General features: G+C 34.9%; 1 protein-coding gene and 1 long non-coding RNA gene across 5 annotated transcripts in view; one reads left to right on the forward strand and one right to left on the reverse strand.

The window, feature by feature from the left end:
- The window catches only part of RSF1 (remodeling and spacing factor 1), a 124,297-nt gene that overhangs the window by 70,136 nt on the left and 30,320 nt on the right, over positions 1–23,841 (forward strand). For 2 of the 4 annotated variants that reach the window (XM_074335718.1, XM_074335720.1), the window contains exons 6-8: positions 17,298–19,057; positions 20,730–20,936; positions 21,776–21,850. In XM_074335718.1, the coding sequence (XP_074191819.1) occupies positions 17,298–19,057; positions 20,730–20,936; positions 21,776–21,850 (2,042 nt within the window). The remainder of the gene's footprint in view (positions 1–17,297; positions 19,058–20,729; positions 20,937–21,775; positions 21,851–23,841) is intronic. The other 2 variants (XM_074335719.1, XM_019726392.2) reach the window with 2 other exon arrangements.
- The window catches only part of LOC141572218 (uncharacterized), a 73,496-nt gene that overhangs the window by 28,150 nt on the left and 21,505 nt on the right, over positions 1–23,841 (reverse strand). The window lies entirely within an intron of this gene.

A 23,841-nucleotide genomic window follows, 5' to 3' on the forward strand; every position in this document is an offset into this window, starting at 1 on the left:
AAAGCCCATTAGATTATCATCAGATTTTTCAGCAGAAACTCTACAAGCCAAGAGGGAGTGGAACCAAATATTCAAACTATTGAAAGAGAGAAATTATGAGCCAAGAATAATATATCCAGCAAAGATATCCTTTAGATATGAAGGAGGAATAAAGACCTTTCCAGACATACAGAAGCTGAGGGAATTTTCTAATACACAACCTGCACTACGAGAAATACTAAGGGAGGCTATTCGACCACCATCAACAGGGACAGTTTGTGGCAGCTGAAACATAAAAAGGGGGAGAGTAAAGGCCTGAACCAGAATATGGGAATGGAGAAAGTAAGCGTGCTGAAGAAAATGGAATACTCTAAATATCAAACTTTCTTTTACATAAACTTAATGGTAACCACTCAAAAAAAATCCAGAACTGAAATATATACTGTAATAAAAGAAGAAACAGGGAAAAATCATAGAATACCACCACACAGAACTAACAGATAACAACAAAAAGGCAAGGAAACAATGGAGACACAGCCTTATGTCACCAAATTTAATAACCTAGAAGAAATGGACAATTCTTAGAAACATATAGCCTTCCAAAGCTGAACCATGAAGAACTGGAAAATCTAAACAGGCCTGTCTACCTATCTACCTACCGATCACCAGTAACGAAATTGAATCAGCCATCCAAAACTTTCCCAAAAGCAAAAGTCCGGGACCAGATGGCTTCACTAGTGCATTCTACCAAACTTCAAAGAGGATCTAATACCAGTCCTGCTCAAACTCTTCCAAAAAATTGAAGAAGAGACAGTACTCCCTAACTCATTTTATGGGGCCAACATTACCCTGATACCAAAACCTGTTAAGGACAACACAAAAAAAGAAAACTACAGACCAATATCTCTGATGAATACAGATGCAAAAATCCTAAACAAAATTTTAGCAAATCGAATACAACAATGCATTAAAAAGATTATTCATCACGACCAAGTGGGGTTCATCCCCGGGGCACAAGGGTAGTTCAACATCCGCAAATCCATCAATGTGATACATCACATAAACAAAGGATAAAAATCATATGATTATATCAATTAATGCAGAAAAAGCATTTGACAAGATACAACATCCATTTATGATTAAAACACTTAATAAAATAGGTATAGAAGGAAAATACCTTAACATAATAAAGGCCATATATGACAAACCCTCAGCTAATCTCATAATTAATGGTGAAAAACTGAAGCCCTTTGCTCTACGTTCAGGAACACGACAGGGCTGTCCCCTATCACCTCTGCTTTTCAACATAGTGTTGGAAGTCCTTACCAGAGCAATCAGGCAAGAGAAGGAAATAAAAGACAACCAAATTGGGAATGAAGAAGTTAAATTATCACTCTTTGCAGATGACATGATGCTATATATAGAAAACCCTAAAGACCCCACCAAAAAGCTACTAAAAACAATCAATGAATACAGTAAAGTTGCTGGCTACAAAATCAACGTACGAAAGTCCATTGCATTCCTATGTACCAACAATGAAATCTGAGAAAAAGAAATGCAAAAAACAATTCCTTTTGCAATTGCAGCAAAAAGAATAAAATCCCTAGGAATAAACTTAACCAAGGATGTGAAGGACCTATATGCTGAAAACTATAAGACATTTTTAAAAGAAATTGAAGAAGACACAAAGAAATGGAAAGACATTTCGTGCTCAGGGATTGGAAGAATAAGCATAGTTAAAATGGCCATATTACCCAAATCAATATACAGATTTAATGCAATCCCCATCAAAATCCCAATGGCATTTTTTAAAGAAATAGAACAAAAAATCATCAGATTTGTTTGGAATCACAAAAGACCCCAAATAGCCAGAACAATCTTAAGAAAAAAGAACAATACTGGAGGTATCACACTCCCTGACTTTAGCTTGTACTACAGGGCTACAATCATCAAAACAGCATGGTATTGGCAGAAAAACAGACAGACCAATGGAATAGAATTGAGAACCCAGAAATAAAACCACATAAATATGGACAGACAATTTTTGACTAAGAAGCAAAAAACATACAATGGAGGAAAGACAGCCTCTTCAATAAATGGTGCTGGGAGAATTGGATAGCCACGTGCAAAAGAATGAAACTGGACTGCTGTCTGGAAACTGGACTGCTGTCTGTCACTATGTACCAAAATTAATTAAAAATGGATCAAAGACTTAAGCATAAGACCTGACACAATAAACTGCATAGATGAGAACATAGGTACTAAACTTATGGACCTTGGGTTCAAAGACCATTTTATGAATTTGACTCCAAAGGCAATGGAAGTAAAAGCTAAAATAAACGAATGGGACTATATGAAACTTAAAAGATTCTGCACAGCAAAAGAAACCATCGACAAAAGAAAGAGGCAACCAACTGAATGGGAGAAGATTTTTGCAAACAGTGCCTCCAATAAGCGGCTAATATCCAAAATATACAAGGAACTCATGAAACTCAACAACAAAAAAACAAACAACCCAATTGAAAAATGGGCAGAGGACCTGAAGAGACATTTCTGCAAAGAGGACATACAAATGGCAAATAGACATATGAAAAAATGCTCAACATCACTAATCATCAGAGAAATGCAAAATAAAAACCACAATGAGATGTCACCTCACCCCAGTCAGAATGGCTATCATCAACAAGACAAATAGTAACAAGTGTTGGAGAGCCTGTGGAGAAAAAGGAACCCTCATACACTGTTGGTGGGAATGCTGACTAGTGCAGCCATTATGGAAGGCAGTGTGGAGGTTCCTCAAAAAATTATGAATGGAATTACCACATGACCCAGCAATCCCTCTCCTGGGTATCTACCCAAAAAATCTGAAAACATTTATACATAAAGACACGTGTGCTCCATTGTTCATTGCAGCTTTGTTTACGGTGGGCTAGACATGGAAACAACCAAAATGTCTTTCGATAGATGAATGGATAAAGAAGTCATGGTATATATACAAAATGGAATATTATTCTGCCCTAAGAAAAGTTGAAATAAGACCATTTGTGACAACATGGATGGATCTTGACAACATAGTGCTAAGCGAAATAAGTCAGACAGAAAAAGCAGAGAACCATATGATTTCACTCATATGTGGTATATAAACCAAAAACAACAATAGAACAAGACAAACAAATGAGAAACAAAAACTCATAGACATAGACAATACTTCAGTGGTTACCAGCGGGTAAGGCGGGTGGGGGGTGGGAGATGAGGGTAAAGGGGATCAATTATATGGTGATGGAAGGAGAACTGACTCTGGGTGGTGAACAAACACACAATGGGATTTATAGATGATGTAATACAGAATTGTACACCTGAAATCTGTGTAAGTTTACTAACAATTGTCACCCCAATAAATTTAAAAAAAAAAATTACCAAGAAAGACAAAATAGAATTAAAAAAAAAGAGAGACAATGTGAAGGTACTTGTCGAACTCTTCTATTGTGGTAAATTATACATAACGTATTTATCATTTTAACCATTTTTATGTGTACAATTAAGTGCATTCACATTGTTATGCAAACACCACCATCCATCTCCAGAGTCGTTTCTCTTAATTGACACTCTATACTCATTGAACACTTAACTCCCCATTTTTCCCTTCCCCTAACCCCTGGCAGCCACTATTCTACTTTCTGTCTGTTTGAATTTGACTAACTCTAGGAACCTTGTATCAGAGAAATCATGCAATATTTGTCTCTTTGTGTCTTGGTTATGTCACTGAGCACAATGTCTTCAGTGTTCATCCATGTTGTTTGTTGCATGTTTCAGAATTTCCTTCCTCTTTAAGGCTGAATAACATTCCGTGGTATATATCTACCACATCTTGTTTATTCATCTGTCAGTGTTTTTTTCCCACCTTTTAGCCATTATGAATAATGCTGCTATGAACATGGGTATACAGATATCTGTTTGAGTAACTCTTTGGGGTATATAATCAGAAGTGGAATTGCTGGGCCATATAATAGTTCTATTTTTAAATTGTTGAGCCTCCTCCATTCTGTTTTGCACAGCCAATGTACCATTTTAGATTCCACCCATCACTTGTTATTTATTTATTTTTTAATTTTTATTGGGGAATATTGGGGAACAGTGTGTTTCTCCAGGGCCCATCAGCTCCAAGTCGTTGTCCTTCAATCTAGTTGTGGAGGGCGCAGTTCAGCTCCAAGTCCAGTTGCCGTTTTTAGTCTAGTTGCAGGGGGCGCAGCCCACCATCCCATGCGGGAATTGAACCTGCAACCTTATTGTTGAGAGCTTGTGCTCTAACCAACTGAGCCATCCGGCTGCCCCACCAGAAGCTCAGCAGCAGCTCATTGTTTTCAATCTAGTTTGGGCGCAGCTCAGTGGCCCACGTGGGAATCGAAATGGCAACCCTATTAAGAGCTCGCGCTCTAACCAACTGAGCCATCTGGCCGCCCATTATTTTCATTTTTTATAATAGCCATTCTAATGGATGTGCATTGGTATTGGGTTATGTGTGTGTGGGGGGTGGGGTTTTTTGTTTGTTGGTTTGTTTTGGTTGTATCTAGTAAACTCTTAAGTCTACTTTAATTATAATTATTAAATCTGATTTTCTGACTTAGTTTTCTTTTATAATTTGCTTAGCTAAGCAGATCAAATCTTAACCTTTCTAGAAGGGAAGAAACCAACTGGAATTTTGTCACAATAACATCTTTTTACTTTTTGTTGATAACATACTTCCTAAAGATAGGGGTAGGAAGTTGCTCCCCTTCTTATGCTTTATTCCTTTGCTTTTAGTTTTCATCTGTTTTTTGATGAGGAAGCAATATTTTCTTACCTTATTTGCTACTTTGAAAGAACTGTTCATAAAGTCATCCTCTAGCTGACTTTATGAAATCAAATAATTTTGCCATTTAATGTAGGATATAATGTTTCTACATATTAAGCATAGCTTTTAGCAAAAATCTTAATTGTTCTTCTTTGGACAGTGTTTCTATGATTTCAAATATCTGGGGTGGTTTTATTTATAAGCCATACTTCTGAAAAATTCTTTTCTATATGTTAAAATTCAATTTGTAGGCTACGTAAGGAAAGCTTAATAATTTTAGTCAGAAACCCCTATTGAATTTCCAGATTTTTTAAGTAGTACTTCCTAAGGATTAGTTCTGAGTTTAGACAAATATTATTAGTTCATTTGGTCATTCAGTTTGGTCATTTATTTATGTATTTCTTATTCTCATACACAATTAAAATTAAGATCAGAGAGAATAGAAAATTGCAAAAAGAAGGCAAGATAATAGAAATTTAAGAGGCAATTAGGTAAATTTAAATTTGACACTGATCTTGAAGGGAGAACCTATGTAGTTTAAATTAAAAAGAAAAGCAAAATGAACAATTCACTCAGTAACGTAAAGCTCTTCCTAATATTTAATTCTAAAATTTCACTGCGGGGTCTTATGATAGAGGGGGTGGGATTTCAACAATAATGGCAGCTAACATTTATTGGGTACATCCTGTTTCTTTGCAGCCTACCAAATGCTGTGCATGCATTTTCATTTAATCTTTATAGTAACTCTTTGAGGTAGCTACTATTATTACATTTTTACAGATGAGAGACTTAGGAAATTAATTTACCCCAAGTCATATAGATAATAAAGTGTAAGAGCCTATATTTGAATTCTGATCTTCATAAAGTCTATGCTCTTTAACTAGAGTGATCTAGAACTGTACTTCTCAAATATTCATATGCACGCTGTTCACCTGGTGATCTTTTTTAAATGCAGAGGCTAATTGAGTCAGTCTTGCGTGGGGCTGCTGCTCTGCCATTTTAACAAGGATCTAGATGCCGCTGATGCCGTTGATCATAGGACCACACTTTCAGTACTAAGGTCGTAGAGGCCATCTTCTTCTAAGCTTGGAAACAAATACAGCAGAGGCTTTCATGTAGCTTTTTGAAAACATTCCTCAATGAATGCTGATGTTACAACACTCAACGCAATTAAGAAAATGTCTATGGAGGAGGATATCTCTTGAAAAAGTAAAGGAGGAGGAGCAAGACATTTAATGCTTTGTTTTCTCCTTTCTTTTTTAAATAGTGTCTCTTCTGTTTCTCTTAACTGTACAAGTAATGTGTTTTTTATTCATTGATTCATTCAACAAATACTTATTATGCACCTACTATGTGCCAAACATGATTTTAAGCATGGGACTTCAGTAAACAAAGCAGACTGAAATCTTTGCTTTTGTGACGCCTCCAGTATAGTGGATAAAAAAGCTAACATACCATTTGCCATGTGCCAAGTACCATTCTCAGCGCCATGCGTATTTTAAGTTATATAATCTTTGCAACCATCCTACTAGTTATCACATTGTTTTTTTCCCGTTTTTCAAATGAGAGAGGTGAGACAAGGAGAGATTTAAGAAACTTTCCCAGGGTCACACAGCCTGTTAATGTTAATGGTACGCCCATTGTTCAAACTTGGGCAGTCTTTCTTCAGAGTCCATACACTTTAGATACTGTACTTACACATTATTTGGAAGAATAGGCAGTTTTATTCCGCCGCCAAAGCCCTATCTCTTACTCCATCCTCCCAGGTATAGTTTTTGTGTTCTGTTTCATAGAAAGACTAAAGAAATATGATTCTGTTTTGTCATTTTTATTACTCTCAGGTCTAAACAAACATTGCCCTTCATACAGTCACTTTGGTGGGGATTTTGATAGCTGGAAACAGTCCTAGACAATGTCTAATGTGATTAGAATAGTAAAGCAAAATGTGACAAAAGTAACAACTCTGCGGTTGGATAGTTGGACATTAGACATCAAGAAGGGAAAAATAAATAGGAGCTGGAGAAAGACTGAAACAGCCACTCTTACTCTTGTAGCTAAAATAGATTTTTCTTTAATCATCAGTTGAATTGGCATGCTTTATATGTGCCCTTAGGAGATAAAAAGGATTAGCTCAGCCCATAATACAAAAAGATTATTGTTTTTGTATAGGTGCCAAGGAGAAGTGTATTACCTATAAAAGTGGGCCCCCAAAAAAATCCCAAAATGGCATTATGTGGCCTAAAAAGTTTACCAATTGAAGAATTAAATTAGCTTTTTTTTTTCCTCAGAGATAATTAGAATCGCCTTCAAAGAAGTCTGAATTTTCTTAGACTAGCATTAGAATCTCACAGACTGGCCTCAACCTATCTGTCCATTGTTGTCTCCTTTCTCCTTACATAATCACTGATTCCAGATTGCCTAGATGCCTTTATTTACTCCATATGTTGTGGGCATTCCTCCTGCGTCTTTATCATGCTCTTGTCTCCCTGAGGTACTGTTCCTCGAGGCACTGTGGAAATTGTAGTTATACTTCAGGTCCACCTGGAATCCCACCTTCTTGGTCCCTTTTCAAAGCTCCACTAGCATTTAATCAGACTATTTTTATTCCATTTATATTAGGGTCAGTCATACTACCAAGCTTGAAGCTCTCAAATACTTGCTGAATGTTATTCTCAGACTATGGTAGATTCCAAAGTGCCTGTTAGGTGCCATTTAAGCCCTTCTCTGTCTAAGATCCAGAATATCATTTCAGATGGTACACTACCTGGAAGTTACTATGCTTAAAGAGCAGCATGAAACCTAATACATGCTTTTACTACACGTTAGGTCGTGTATTCTAATGTAGAAAGCACTTTTAACTTAAAAGGGATTTTTGTGGTGGAAAGCAAAGTTGAGACAAATCCTTTAATTTAGTTTTTTTCTGCTAATTAGAAAAAGACTTTTAAGTTTTACATTCATACACTTCTGCCTACATGTAGAATGAGAAGAGAGTATCATTTGAGAATCTCGTGTAGAGAAAAGAAATAAGAGAGTGGCAGCTTAAAAACCCAGTTTAGCCTGAAAAAATGTTTATTTTGGTCTGTACAGCGCTGCTTTGTTTAAAAAACAAAAAACTAAGATAAAATTCACCATTTTCATTCAGTGGTTTTTAGTATACTTACAGTGTTGTATAACCATAACCACTATCCAGTTCCAGACCATTTTCATCATCCCACAAAGAAACCCTGTAACAATTAAGTAGTCACTTGCCGTTTTTCCCTACCCCTAACCCCTGGAAGCCACTAATCTACTTTCTGTTTCTGTAAATTTGCCTGCTTTGAATGTTTCATATAAATGGAATTATACAATATGTGGCCTTTTGTATCTGGCTCCTTTCACTTGGCATAATGTTTTCAAAGTTTATCCATGTTGTCAGATCTATCAGTACTTTCGTCATTCCTTTTTATGACTGAATAATATTCCCTCGTGGATATACTACAGTTTTGTTAATCTGTTCATGAGTTGAAAGACATTTGAATTGTTTCCGCTTTTTGGCTATTATGAATAATGCCTCTGTGAACATTCGTATACAAATTTTTGGGGGAATTTGTTTTTACGTGTGTTTTTTATTTGAATTTGCTGTCAACATTTAAAATTGGAAATTAGAAATGTTGGTAAATATGGATGATGATTTCTGCATTTCAATAACGGGCTGTACCTGAGTAAGAGGTGACCCTGCCCCCTTGGTGGGACTCACAGTCCAGTTTACCTTAGTCCTCTCTTGTGTTCCCTAAAAATGGCTTTCGTCTCAGTTGCTTGGCGTAGTACTTAATTTTATTGTTTTCATAGAGTAGTTAAAGGGGGGGGGAATTTATCATATTCATATCTCTATTAAATATTGAAAAAAACAAGTCAACCAAGAAAACTGGGAGAGATGCTAATTTTTTGCAGAAGTGAAGACAATTCCTACAGTTACAATAGGTAAAGTAACCTACAGGTGATCCTCTGTGGCCATCAGGTACATGATATCTGATATAAAGCTTAAATTCAGCATGGCTTAAACAACAGAAATTTTATTTTCTCACCATTCCGGAGGCTGAAGTTCCAGATCAAAATACCTGCAGACTCAGTTTCTGGTGAGGGCTTTCTTTCTGTCTTGCTGTGGCCACCTTCTATCTGTGTCTGCACATGTTCTCTTCTGCTTGTACATGTGGAAGGAGAGTGATCTGGTGTTTCTTCCTCTTTTTATAAGGGCGCAGACCTATCTGATTAAGGTTTCATTATTACGATCTCATGTCACCATAATTACCCCTCTATAGGCCCTCTCTCCAAATACAGTCACATTGGGAATTAGGACTTTAACATAAGAATTTGGGAGTGAGGCATAATTGTGAAATAATCTGCAGTAAGTAATGGAAAAGATACCTGATGTAGAGATTGGGAGGGATAGGGAGAGCTGAAATTTAAGGAAATTTGTTTCTGAATGCTATGATGGGCAGTTATGTATTCTTAAGAAAAAAATATTACATGTAATATGAAAACCTTTTTTTTTTTAATGTTGAGTTTTAGTGCAGCAAAAAAGCATATCAAACTAGAATGAGTATTTACATATGTAATTATAGTTGAAAATTCTCTTATAGAGATTAGATTACTAGCAACAAATGAGACAAGATGTTGAGCCATTTGTTACATATTCTGTCGTAGTTGATGAAAGCGCAGATATTAATGATATTACCCATAGTGATTTCTTTATTTGTAGATTAATGAGAAATTTTAAATGATGAGAGTTAATTTGGATATGGATCCTTAATGAGCCCAACATTAGGAAATGCCTCTATGTATTAAGGGGAAAGCCTTACATATAAATGTAGACAGGGCGTACTTAGAAAAAGTAATCTACATTTGATCGTCCTTTGGCCATTGGGAACATAGCTGATAAAAAGCTTAAATTCAAGGTGACGACATTTTGTAAAAACATTTTTAAAGACAAAAGAACCTCAGTTATTAAACTGTGTCATAATCTAGGTATTCTTATAAAAAAAGTTAAAAGTGAAACATGTCAAAGTCATAGTAATTAACCTTTTGAACTGGATAAGCTCTCAAAGCTTGACTCAGAGGTGACTCAATGTTTTGCCTAATGAAGGAACTATACAATACAGTGGTTTTTTGTACTCTGAGGTTGATGATCTGCAGTGCCTGTCAGGAGTCTTCTTAGGTTCAACTAAACATTCAGACTCACGAGACTATTACTGACCACACTTGACATCAGTCTACTAAGATGGATGTAGGACAGGAATCAGTGCTTGCCAGCAAGAGTATGTCGTTTACGCAGCAGTTCATGTGACCAGACCATCTCATATGGGAGAACTGTCTTCTCCCAGGTGACAACCTCAGGAGCAAGTAAATGTGATTTTCATTGAGTAGGTGCAAGAAACCTTTTTGTCTTCAAAGCCTCGTGTTCCACATAAGCCATTATCTCATATAACAAACTCTATAGGCATATGTTCCAGGGTCCTCCTGCCCAAAGAGTCACTGCATTCAGGAGACCCCAAAGTATAGCATCACCGTTATGTATTTATATATTTTTTCATAGTCCAGATGCAATTTATCAGAGGTCAATGATACCATGAGCGCTGTTGCATAGTAACCACGTTGACATTCCAGTTGTTTTAGTTTACCAGGGGAGCACAACTTAACCAATACTCAAGTTCTCTGGAGAAGGAGAAAAGCTTTTCTTATTCTTAGTCCATGGCCCATAGATGGCTTAGTCATAGTTTGGTGCTAGAAAACCTTTGTGGGGGAGGAGGTGTTAACTTTTTAATGTCCTTCAGGGAAATATCCTTACCTCATCAATAAATATTTTCCAAAAGACTCAGTTTTTAGGTTGGCAATACAGTTGAAACACTTTGGATATTGCAATTTTATGAGTGGATTTACTTATTTTTCATGAAATTGGTTAAATAGGAAATGAAGTACATAAAGAATAATCTGGCTCACTTTCCTACACTAGTTGGTATCCAGAAATGGATGTGATGGCCTGAATTCTAAAATAGGTTCTCTGACTTTAAACTTAAAACAAAAGATTAATATTGTTTAGTTTGCTTTTCTTAAGTAATATTAGTAAAATAGAACGAAGACTACAAGATAACTTATTAAACCAGAGTTTACTAATAAAGAACTGAAAACTAAATAACGATGGCACTCAATTTCAAAAATTGTGTGAATATCATGAGAGTAGATGCCTTGTATACAAAACCATGTTTCAAAATTCCATCAGTGTTTCAAAGTACCTGTATTCATGAACAGCTGTTTTCTGACAAAGTGTGTAGTAGCAAACATTGCTCCCTATTAAATGACTCAAGGCTAAGTTCTGTATTGCATATAACAGTGCTAAATACTAAATCGAACATTGTGATCATGAACAAAAAAATACACACACACACACCCCATGTTTCCCCGAAAATAAGATCTAGCTGGACAGTCAGCTCTAATGTTTTGGAGCAAAAATTAATATAAGACCCAGTGTTATTTTACTATAAGACTGGGTGTAATATAATATAATATAATATAATACCGGGTATAATATAATACCAGGTCTTATATATAAGACCAATATAATATATAATTAATATAATATATATATATGTAATATACCGGGTCTTATATTAATTTTTACTCCAAAAGATGCATTAGAGCTGATTGTCCGGCTAGGTCTTATTCTTGGGGAAACATGGTATACACACATACACACAGAGAGTGCCCAAAAAATGTATACACATTTTAAGAAAGGAAAAAACTGTTAAATTTTTAGTTTAAAACATATTCAGTAGCACTAGAATTTAAGTATATTTCTGGCATTTTGTTTTTCTTACCCTCTGCCTGCTTGATTCATTTGTGTTACCTGCTTGCCTGCTGTAGCCATTAGAGTTTGCAATCCCTTCTGTAGAACATGAATACAAATTGTTAACATGTTGCGTACGGATCACGAGAATCTTCACAAGGGATTTAAACCCCGCCGTACTCAACGTGTTAACTACAAAGAAGTATTTTTTGATAAAACATGGGAGTATAATCTAGAGATTTATGGGTGGGTTTCAAAGCGTTCTTGTACTGGGTACAAAACCGCTATTTTTCTTACCTTGTTAAATATTGGTTTACTCCAAATAAATACAGAGAGACCAGATAAATAAAGGTGTTATTGCTACCTTGTTTTGATATCTTAAATTGTTTCCTTCATATAATTTCCGTCATTCCTTCTTTACAGCAGTCCTGATTTAAGTAGCAAAGATAAAGGACAAAAAAGACATTGAAGTTTGCATTTCTTTTATTTTTATGCCATGAACAATAGTGCACAGACCACAATACTTACTATATGAAAGATTTGTGATGATTGGGGAGGGCAGGAGAGAGAAAAGAAAGTAAGAAAGGAGGAAGGGGGAAAAGGGAAGGAAGGAGAAAAGCAAAAGAACACTTTCATGATTAGAGAAACTGTTGAAGTTGTTTTTTCTGATTGAGTTTGTTGTAACTTGAATCAGAAGGAGAAAATGTAAGTTACCATTCATGATTTTTGGAAAGTGGCAGTGGCATGGTTTTTGTGTCTCTGCAAATCCCCCATAAAAGGAACATATTGATGGCAAAATTTAAAAACTGTAGACAGTACCTGAATTGAAGGTCTTAAAGGAGCTGGGTTACTCTGGGCCTTATGAATTCTCAAACCTCTTTAGCCAAAGCTCTCTTCCAAGACAAAACTCCACACTGAGCTTTGTCCAAACTGCTGGAAATAGAATCCAACTTACGTAGGATTGGGACAATATAGACAAACAAAAAAGAAGGTTCAAATAAAAGTATGAGAAAGGAATAGATTTAGGTGATCTCATAGCATAAGTCCTTTAATTTTGAATATCTCACAAAAATAATAGATGGAAAACTTGAGCTATAAAATGAGAAAACTATTTGACATAAAAATAAGCAACTAAAAAGGATCAAGGTCAAATCCCACAGGATTATTAGAAAAAAAGATAATCACTACAGAGAATGAAAGCTTATCCGAAAGACATTTCCACAAAATATACGAAAACTGTAAATCGGTCATAGACCTCAGAAAGAGTTAAAATTTTTCAAAAATCAGAAGAAGCATTAGCGCAACAAACACAAGAATTTGTGTCTTTAAAAAATAGCAAATGGAAATCTGTATATTTTTTAAATGAAGAAGAAAGGAAGAGGTAAAGATTGGAGAGAAAGAGATAAGGATTTGAAAATAGGCAAAGAAAATGCCACAGGGGTCCAGAAAAAAAAAACCAAAGCAAGGGAACACAAAAAAGTACTAAAGACTATGTTCACAAAACTTCCTGAAATAAAGATGTGACACTACATATTGAAAAGACACTTGGAAAATGAATTCAGAACAACCAGAATCAACATATTCTAGTAAAATTATTGGGCTTTGAAAAAAGAAATAACTTTGGCTCTCCAGACTAAAAAAAACAAATGACTTAAGGGACAGAAAACCAGACTGCCGTCACTCTATTTGCAAGCAATGCTCTATACCAGGAGAAAATGCCGTAATGTATGGAAGAGGGAAAAATGTGCGACAGGGATTTTCTATCTGACTTTCAAATAAAGACTAGATAAACTGTTATCAATAACTGTGATCTATAATAAAATTTATGAAAATCTTGAGCATTAAATTTGTAGTTACATCTAAAATGTAACTAAATCTGAATGATGGATACAGGGAACATAGTCTTTAATGGCTATGTGCTTTGACAGTGGAGCTATAATAAGACTAAACAAATGGAGAAAGAATGGGAAGAGAACATACAAAAGCTTTTTAATGTATTAAATCACTTTGGTGATCATGGTCAATATTGTTATTCTGAAAATGTTTTGTGTGTAATATGAGAAAAAATAACTGATATTCTAGTTACTAGTGGTGTCCTTGAAAACAATATTCTCGGTGTGGGAAAAAAATAAGATGTAATATAGAGCAGGTTAAAGAAACACTGAAATATCATTATGAACTCGTGAGTTATTTTTATTTAAAAATATATACATTTATTTTCTAGCTCTGTCCAGTGAAAAGACTTAGAAACAAAGGCCAACCCAGTAGCAGTGATGGAGCATCCTTAGCACCTAGATTGTTATCTTGAAATAACAGTTTTCCACTAAACTAAACCAAGGCTTCGTGGAAAAGTAGTCTGTTCCGATTCCGGGGCATAATGAGCCAAGAAACATCTTGTCCTTCCAGGTGGTATGGACGCTATTATTGTCACACCAGAAAGACTCAAGAGCCAATTGAAAGAGGTTTCCACCGTCAAAATAGGATAATTTAAGCATCAACAAGGATAATAAGTATAATGGATTAAAACACATTGAATATGTCTTAAATCCATGATTTTGTTATGGTACTAAAAGGAAAACTGGTTTACCTTTGGAGGATGCCAATGGGAATTGAATTATTATTTTGAAAACTGTTAAATAAATGAAAAGAATTAAGCATTCCCACCTTTCTGTATGAAATGTACCACTGTATAACAAGATAGTAAATTAGTAAAGTTTATTTTTATTGAATTTATTCCAACAAATCACTGATGGAAGAATGATAGAATGGTAATATCATCATTTTGCAATCCTTAATAAATTTTTAGGGCAAGTACTTTCCTGAACAAAATCAGATTCTGTTAGTAAGAAAGAAGAGGAGATAGGTAACTGAATAGGTAACTAGCGCTGTTCTTCACTGTTAGCTTAGATAGAGCATTCAGTGTTCATCACATAGTGATTCTGGTTGGGATGGTTGGGAAAGCACATAATAGGTGATATTATTAGGAAATATATGTTGAGTAAATGAATGAATCGGCTTTCAAAACCTACAGTAGGTAACACTTCTCTTGAATTTGAATCACCTCAGACAGGTTTGTCAAGCACTGTTGCTATGGCATTGTGATTTTTGAAGTGAATTTCCCTTGAGTTTTGTCACTTCAAATTTTAATGTCTCTTAAACTCATTTGCATCCTCTTATAGTTTCTTTTTGACAAAACTTTGGGGAAATGTTTATATACTGAATGAGCTTTTTACCAATTATGATCACGCTTAAAGATTCATTTTCTGTCATGGTTCTGTTCTTTACACGGTTTTAAGGACACACCTATGTAATCTAGGGGGAACTAGACTAGTAATTGTTGTCATGTTTTTCTCTGAAAACAACTGAGCCAAATGTAAAAGATACCAAGGATTTAAGATGTTTCGATTAAGAGGACTATGAGTTAGTGAAGAATAATTGTTGAGGTCACTTAGTCCAGTTGCTTTTTATTTATAGGTGAAGAAATGAGGTTCAGAGAGTTTGTGACAAATCCAAAGATACACCACTAGCTGAAATAGGATTAGTGAACCTAGGAGTCTTGAATCGAATGTTATTCCTCATTTTATTTTGACAGGTTGTTATTCAAATCAAAATCAGTTCAAACAATTGAAGAGAACTTTATCATTCACCACCCTCAAATAAAAACATAGGTGTAATTTTTTTATTGGATAAATTTGACATGTAACATTGTATAAATTTGAAGTGTACATCATGTTACTTTGACACATTTATATATTGTAATATGGTTGCCATTATGCTATTTATCACATTACATCCTTATATAGTACAGTATTGTTATAGTGTCATTTTACCTTGGGTCAGAGTTACAGTGAGAGCCTGAGTTGCTTTCTGAACCAAAATATATAGAACTACTAAATTGTGTTCAGTAAACTCTTAATATTAGGTTGGAATTATTTTTAGATTGTAATATAGATTACAATTATTAACAAAGATGTTCACTTAATTAGATTAGCTGATCTGCTATCCAATCTCAACAAATAGGAATTTACTAAACCTACTTTATCAGTGGGAAAGGGAAAACAAACAAATTAGATAATTACTGTGATGTCTTTAATTTTCTTAGCAGCATGTATAAATTAAATCACTAAAAATGTAAAGAGGGAGGAGTAATACGTATACTGTAACCTCAGGTTCTGAGTGGTTCTCAGTGGTTCTTGAATTTTTTATTTGCATCATGGTTCAACTTATAAAATTGATGATTTATAATAAAAATATTCACTCTTTAAAGAAATAGTGAATTCTCATTGTAAAAAACATGTCCTATTTCATCTCACTTCTATCCTTTCCATTTTATCCCCATGAAATACATTATAACTCTGGTTTATGGACTTGACAAGAATCTGTTCAAAATTTTTTGTAAAACTTTCTGTCTTGGTAAAACTTCGTTTATAATTGAAGTTTTTTTTTTTAGTTGGAAGGATAGGGTGAGGTGATGGAACATGTAAGTAAAATCAGTATTTAAATGAATTCTGAAAACACTCTGCTCAGATTCTTTTTTTCTTTTTTTAAAATTTTTATTAGGGATATTAGGGAACAGTGTGTTTTTGCAGGACCCGTCAGCTCCAAGTCAAGTGGTTGTTTTCAGTCTAGTTGTGGAGGACGCAGCTCACTGGCCCATGTGGGAATTGAACCAGCGACCTTGGTGTTATGAGCACTGCGCTCTAACCAACTGAGCCAACTAGCTGCCCCTGCTCAGATTCTCTGAGCACAAGCATATGTGCAATCTTGTAATCCCATTTACAGATTATGCCATTTACTAAATATGGCTTTTGTTATATTTAAATTTGCACTATTAGGTACTGCATAAAAGTTGATAATATATAGCCAATAATGTAAAAAGAAGAATTGACAGGTAAACCTAATAGTTTCTTTGTAAAATATGAACTCCTGAAATGTTAGTAATAGCATTTGATAAAGTAAATTGTAATATAACCCCATTGGGGAGTGTTATATAATTAAGTCGCAATTTTTGTAAAAAGCATGTAATATCATAAGAGAATACTCATGTTTCAATGAAAAAAATGGGCACTATGATCCCAATTTTATCAAAAATATACAAGACTAGAAGGAAGTAACCTAAAATATTAATAATCATTACTTGTGGAGATTGGTGTTATGGGCATTTTTTTTCTGTTTTTCATTTTCTGTACAGAATTGTGTTACTTTTATACTTCGAATAATCATAAAACATTTTCTCTCTGCCGTGCTCATGTTAGCTCAACGAAATGAAGTGCTTGATGACTTGCAAAGAAGGACAGTTGTCAGTTTTTAAAACAAATACGGCCTTTTGCAGATGGTTTGTATAGTATTTTTAGTTTCATATTTTGGAGCTTGAATAAAATATTTGAGCTGTATAAATATTTGCATTCCATTAAGAATACTGAGGCCAAAAGTATAAAGGAGAAATTTGAGTCTTTTTAAATACTAGCTTTTTAATATCTAGAGGTTATCCTTCAGAGTTTGGTAATTTTCTTCACTGTCAGATTTTATTTTTTATTGTTAAATGTCCAGTAACAAGTCACCTCCTTTAAGAGAGACTCTTCAGATGGAAATATATATGTTAAGTCTTTTATATTTTATAATCTTGAGTGCTTAGATTAATATAAGCTTTTTCTGATTTTTTTTTAGAGGAACAGAAGGAAAATGAAAAGAGGAAAAATGAAGAACAGCCAATAGATTCTGAAAACCATTCCATACCCAATGCTCTAGAAGAAAGTACCGTGAAAAGAGAAAAAGAAGATGAAAAGGAACTTGTGAAACTGCCAGTCATAGTAAAGCTAGAAAAACCTTTGCCAGAAAGTGAGGAGAAAAAGAGTATCAAAGAAGAAAGTGACTCCTTCAAGGAAAATGTCAAACCCGTTAAAGTCGAAGTGAAGGAATGTAGAGCAGACCCTAAAGATATCAAAGGTAGCATGGAGAAGCTCGAGCCTGAGAGGCTCGAGTTTGGTGGCAATGTTAAATCTCAAGAAATTACTGAGAAGTCTACTGAAGAAACTGAGAAACTTAAAAATGACCAGCAAGCCAAGATACCACTGAAAAAACGAGAAATTAAACTGAGTGATGATTTTGACAGTCCAATGAAAGGACCTTTGTGTAAATCAGTTACTCCAACAAAAGAGTTTTTGAAAGATGAAATAAAACAAGAGGAAGAGACTTGTAAAAGGATCTCTACAATCACTACTTTGGGTCATGAAGGGAAACAGCTGGTCAATGGAGAAGTTAGTGATGAAAAGGTAACTTCAAATTTTAAGACAGAACAAATGGAGACAAAGTTTTATGATACAAAGGAAGATAACTATAGCCCCGCTAAGGACAAAAGTGTCATCGTGGAGGGAAATGGAGCAGAGTCCTTAAATTCTGTTATAACAAGTACGAAAATAGGTGATCTTGAGAAAGAAGTGGTCCCATTAGGGAAAGATGCAGAAAGTTCAATATCCGACATGGAGACCCAGAGTCAAAAAGGTCAGACAAAGGAAACTGATCCTCCAGAAATGGAAACCTCTCTCGAGACGTCTGAGATGGCAAAGGATCTCTCTTTAAAAACTGCTTTATCTACCACTGAATCATATACCGTGAAAGGTGAAGAGAAGTCTTCTAAAAGTAAGGATAAGCGCCCACCAGTCCTAGAATGTCTTGAAAAGTTCGAGAAGTCCAAAAAGACTTTTCTTGATAAGGACACGCAAAGATTGAGTCCAATACCAGAGGAGGTTCCGAAGAATACTCTAGAATCAGTAAAGCTAGGCTCTCCTGAGGCAGCTGAAACTTCTTCACCATCTCACATGGCTGGCCACTGTGAGAAACTAGCCTCAGAAAAAGAAGTGGTTGAGTGTCAGAGCACAAGTACCGTTGAAGGTCAGTCCCTAGAAAAAACAGACCCAGAAATTCTAAGAGAGGATTCTGAATCCTCGAAAATAGAAATGGATAACCTGGACAATGTCCAGACCTCTGGCGCGGAGGATCCTTCTGAGACAAAGGGTTCTATGCAAAAAAGTAAATTTAAATATAAGTTGATTCCTGATGAGGAAACCACTGCCTCAGAAAACACAGAGATAACTTCTGAAAGGCAAAAAGAGGGCATCAAATTAACAATTAGGATATCCAGTCGGAAAAAGAAACCAGATTCTCCTCCCAAAATTCTAGAACCAGAAACCAAGCAAGAGAAGTCAGAAAAGGAAGAAGAGAAAACAAATGTGGGTCGTACTTTAAGGAGGTCTCCAAGAATATCGAGACCCACAGCGAAAGTGGCTGAGATCAGAGATCAGAAAGCTGATAAAAAAAGAGGGGAAGGAGAAGATGAAATGGAAGAAGAGTCAGCAGCTTTGCAAAAAACAGACAAAAAGGAAAATTTGAAAAAAATGGAGAAGGATACAAATTCTAAAGTAAGCAAGGTAAAATTTCTCTTAATCTGAGTTTTAATTTTCACTAGCAATATTTGGCTCTAAATGTTTGTAGCTTTTTTACTTTTGGCTAAAACAAGTCATTCAGAGGTATCTTTCTTCCTATATCTGAGGTGTCTTTTTCTCAGTGTTTATCCCTAGATATTTTATTTCATATTCTATAATCTTGTCATCTTTTAAACTTTTTCTCTTATAGGCAATATATTCTCTTTGTAAACTATTCAAATAATACCCAACCTATAGAATTGAAAAATGAAAATTCCCCATACACACTATTAACAGCTTGGTGTCCATCTCTTTTCAGTCATTTTTCCATACATTCATGTGTATGTTTGTAAATAGCCATTCACTTAAAAAATAAATTGAATCGAATATGTTCATATTTCTATGAGTTTTTCACTTAACAGTGTGTCTCTGAACTCTTTCCATGTCAATAGATATAGTCTACCTTTTCGTTATTAATAGCCATATAGAATTCCATAGTTTGGATGTACCTCAGTTTATTTGACTACTCCCTTATTGATTGACATTTAGGTTGTTTCCAATTTTTCACTATTACAGGAAATGCTGCATTGAAGATCATTTTGGACATGAGTGAGTATTTCTTTAGAATAGACTCCTAGAATTGGAATTACTGGGTCAAGGGGCATGTGTATTTTAAGTTTGGGTAGCTATTGACACATTGCCCTCCAAAAAAGGCCCTACCCTCTCATTACATGTATGAGAGTGCCTATTTTCCCCAAGTTTAAACATTAGTCTAAGAAGCCAAAATTCTTTTTCAGTAACTCTCTTATTTTAAGCAAAATCTGGTATAAGTTTAACTAGTCTATGGGAGTTTGTTAAAAGTGCTACTTTTGTTTTTAATTTAGTTAAGTGATCATATTGTTCTTCATTTTAAATGATCCTTTGTTCCCTGAAATACTGAATTTTTAATTCTTTACTTTTAAAAAGTTTCCCCTTCTGTTAGAATTATTTTGGTCTTTGATGGGGACTTATACCATAGGAATTAATTAAAATATAAAACCAGGCAATAAAAAGTAGTTTAGAACATTATAAACTTATTTTATGAATAATATATTTTGTAAGTTTGTCAGGATTTTTATATGCAGTTCTGACCCATTAAAATTTTTTAAATTCATTTCTAATATGGGAATTTAAAATTTTGTATAACAAAATGTGAGAATATAGTCAGTACTCGATTACAGAGCCTTTGAAATGTGCATGGCCTTTGACCCAGAATCCTCTTCAAGGAATTTATCCTAATCACAGAGGTGTGTGTAAAAGTTTATATTTACAAGGATACAATTGTTTACGAAAGTGAAAAAATGGGAAACTACCTAAATGTCTGTCTAGTAGGGGATTAGATAAATACAACTACGTGATGGCATATTATATAGTCATTTACAGTAATGTTAGGAAAAATTTTATGACTAGGGAAACTATTTATAAGACAAAATGTTCATTATAATCCTCCCAAAATAGAAAAAATAATGGAAATAAATACCAAAATTAAATGGTAGGTTTATCTGTTGGAAAAGCTACAATAATTTTCCTTTTCTTCTTTATATAGTGACTAAATATTCTACCATGGACATGTAATTAGAAGTTTTTCTTTTTACATTGTTATTATACCAAATTATCCCAATTTTTAATTTTGTACTAGGTAAAAACCAAAGGCAAAGTTCGATGGACTGGTTCTCGGACACGTGGCAGGTGGAAATATTCCAGCAATGATGAAAGTGAAGGGTCTGACAGTGAAAAATCATCCGCAGCTTCAGAAGAGGAAGAAGAAAAAGAAAGTGAAGAAGCCATCCTAGCAGATGATGATGAGCCATGCAAAAAATGTGGCCTTCCAAACCACCCTGAACTGGTACGTACCTGACCTAAAGGAGCAATATTCCTATACTGGCGTGCTGTGGTTGCCCAAAGAAGCCTAATTTTTCTGGGTTTGATCATGATTTGAATGTTATAATGCTGCAGAGCTTGTGTGTGCAAAATAACCTTTATTTCTATTTCTCAAATAACCCAATTAAGGGGAAGTCAGGATCCTGCTTTCATTCTACCTGATTAGGTATTGATATTTTCTTTACTTAAGGGTACATTCCTAATCTCTTCTCACAAATCAATGAATTTATTCCGATATTGCTGTTCCATTCTTTGTCTTTAAGTTTTTCTTCTTTCAATTTAAGTTACTTTATAATGATATTTCTGAAGTGCCAGCTTTAAATATGTAAGTCCTGAAGGCCTTATTGCCCTTCTGTAACAACACATAAGTCAAGTAGTTAACCTCGTAGGGCTGTAAACTTTGGGAAATGGGCAGTTCTAAAAAAATTAAGAGGATTAATTATAGATCAGATATATTCAGAAGAATAGTGACAGATTTAGTGGGAACTTTCTTCCCCAGGAAGTAAGTTCTTCAAAGGTAGCCTAAATCAGGAAAACCAATTCCTGACCTATATATACTTTTTGCAGTTCATAAGTGCTTTCTAAAGAGCCTATTGAAGAAACACTCTTGTTACGCCCAATTCTATGCAACTATTCTGTTCTTTTGAATAGATTTGACTTTAAAGGCAGGCTCCAACTATTAAGTAGAAATGTAAAGAAAGATGCTTCCACATGGGTAGAATTATGTGGATCAGAAAAGTTTTGAGATCCTCTAAAGTTTGGAAAATTCATATGAAGTGGTTCTCCAAGGCTCTTTTTTCCTAGAAAGCAGTATGGTGTGATGGGGAAAGCATGGACCAGACAGACTTGGCAGCAGATCCTGCTTCCACCACTTATCAGGTGCTCTCTTCTCTGTATCTTGATTTCTTCGTTGTAAAATGGGAATAATACCACATACTTCTTGAGGGTTGTTTTTAAAGTTTTGTAAAGTTGCCTAGCACAGTTCCTGACATCTGCTGTAGACTGAGTTAACGTTATTTGTATTTACTTAGTTTTTTTGTAATGTTAAACTCATATCTGGAAACCAAATTCATCAGCGAAGTTTATCATATCCAAGAAGTTTTAGCTGATTCACATAAAAGATATAACTTAGAACCAGATAATGACTTTAGCACTGAGATGAGTAGATGCTGAAATTACACTGAGAAGACCCTCCTAGGCAATTTTATGGCTATCAGGCTGTGAAAGTTAGGTCAAGATTCTCGTGTCGAGAAAAGGCATAAGAAGATACAGGAGATAGTGGTCTTCCCTCTAAGTCAAGTGAAAATCAGCACTGTGTTCTTTCCCTGCCGTTTGCTAATATCTTTTTAAACTAAGAGAGTGCATTTTAACTGAAGTGGCAATAGATGTCAATGACAAAGGGGTGTGAGGAAATAATAAGTAAAATGGGGTGAGCAGAAATGATGTTGAGGCAATGGAGAAAGTGGTACCCTTCTTGGCGCACACACAGGATTTTTAGTTGGTTATCTTAATAACTGCTCTGAAAATCCCATTGCTGGTTACTGTGCCAAAGAGAAATAACATTGGAAAACTGAAGATCCCAAGGTGGATTTCTTATGCCATATATTTAAAGGTAATCCTCAAATCAAAATGTCAAGCAACTGTGATGTGTTAAGTGGCAGGGAAGTGATTCTGAATTAGAAAGACGTGGTCCTCATCCTCACTGAACTTACAGCAGGAAAGCAGTAAATTCAGAAATCAGTATAGAGCTCTGGCATTTTCCAAATGCTTTATAGTCAAAAATAAAAGGAGCATTGCCTGCGGCCTGGAATCTTTCATAGCAATATTTATTTTAATGGGGTTTTTACCTTCATTGCAGAATAGAGACATCATTGTTTTAGAAATAAATTGATTTCCAACTGTTTATTTTTAATTTTGTTCCTTGAAATTTATGTTATGTTTTATCATATAAACAATGTGATAAATAAAATCAGGCGCTACATATATGTGCCTGTGGAATCAGTCAGTCAGTCATATAACTGAAGTACTGAATTCTGGTATTGGCAGAAAATGATGATTCATTGTACGAAGAAGGGGAAAGGTATTTTGGACTCAAATCACTACCTGTGTGCACATCCTACCCTTTTCTTTCCTCCCACCATGGTACGTGTTAGCAATTCAGAAATTACATATATATATATACACACACACATATATATATACATATATATATATGTATATATATATGGGATTGAACAAAATAAATGAAGTGTAGCTAATAGACAGCTTTCTACTGACAGAAAGAAGTTACAGATAAGCAAGGCCGAAGGCTAGAATGAACCCTGTGGTGCTGGATTAGAGCTGGAGATATTAGCTCTATGCTTATGCTTATTTTAATATAGTTATATGTGCACATGGGTTGCTATACATACATGTATTTCCTAGCCCTGTCCTCTGAGAGAGCTTAGAAGCTGTGATACCCCTTAGCAGTGAGCACTGAGCACTTAGATCTTGGTTTCTAAATAGCATTCTCCATTAAAGGAACCAGGGCTTCTGGGAGAAATGGCTGATTCTAGACTTGGGCAGGGAAAATATTAAGATGTACCTGGAGTATCCAATAGTGCCAGAAACTAGGGAAGTGCTTTTTTTAAAAAAAAAAAAAAGAATGCAAATGAGTTCTAAGGACATAGCCAACCTGAAAGAGCTCCCAGTGTGTCGTGTCCATGGCTAGAACAATTTGAATTTGACAAACAAAATAATAGTTTGATATTATAACCCAAAGATAAAATATTCATTAGTGCATCCTGCTATAAATACATAATTGAATAAATGAAGAGATGTGAGGTAAGAGACATATTTTCTTTACAGAGGAATTCCAAATGACAAAAGTA

This window comes from Rhinolophus sinicus, linkage group LG06 (genome assembly GCF_036562045.2).
Source record: "Rhinolophus sinicus isolate RSC01 linkage group LG06, ASM3656204v1, whole genome shotgun sequence".
Lineage (NCBI taxonomy): Eukaryota > Metazoa > Chordata > Mammalia > Chiroptera > Rhinolophidae > Rhinolophus > Rhinolophus sinicus.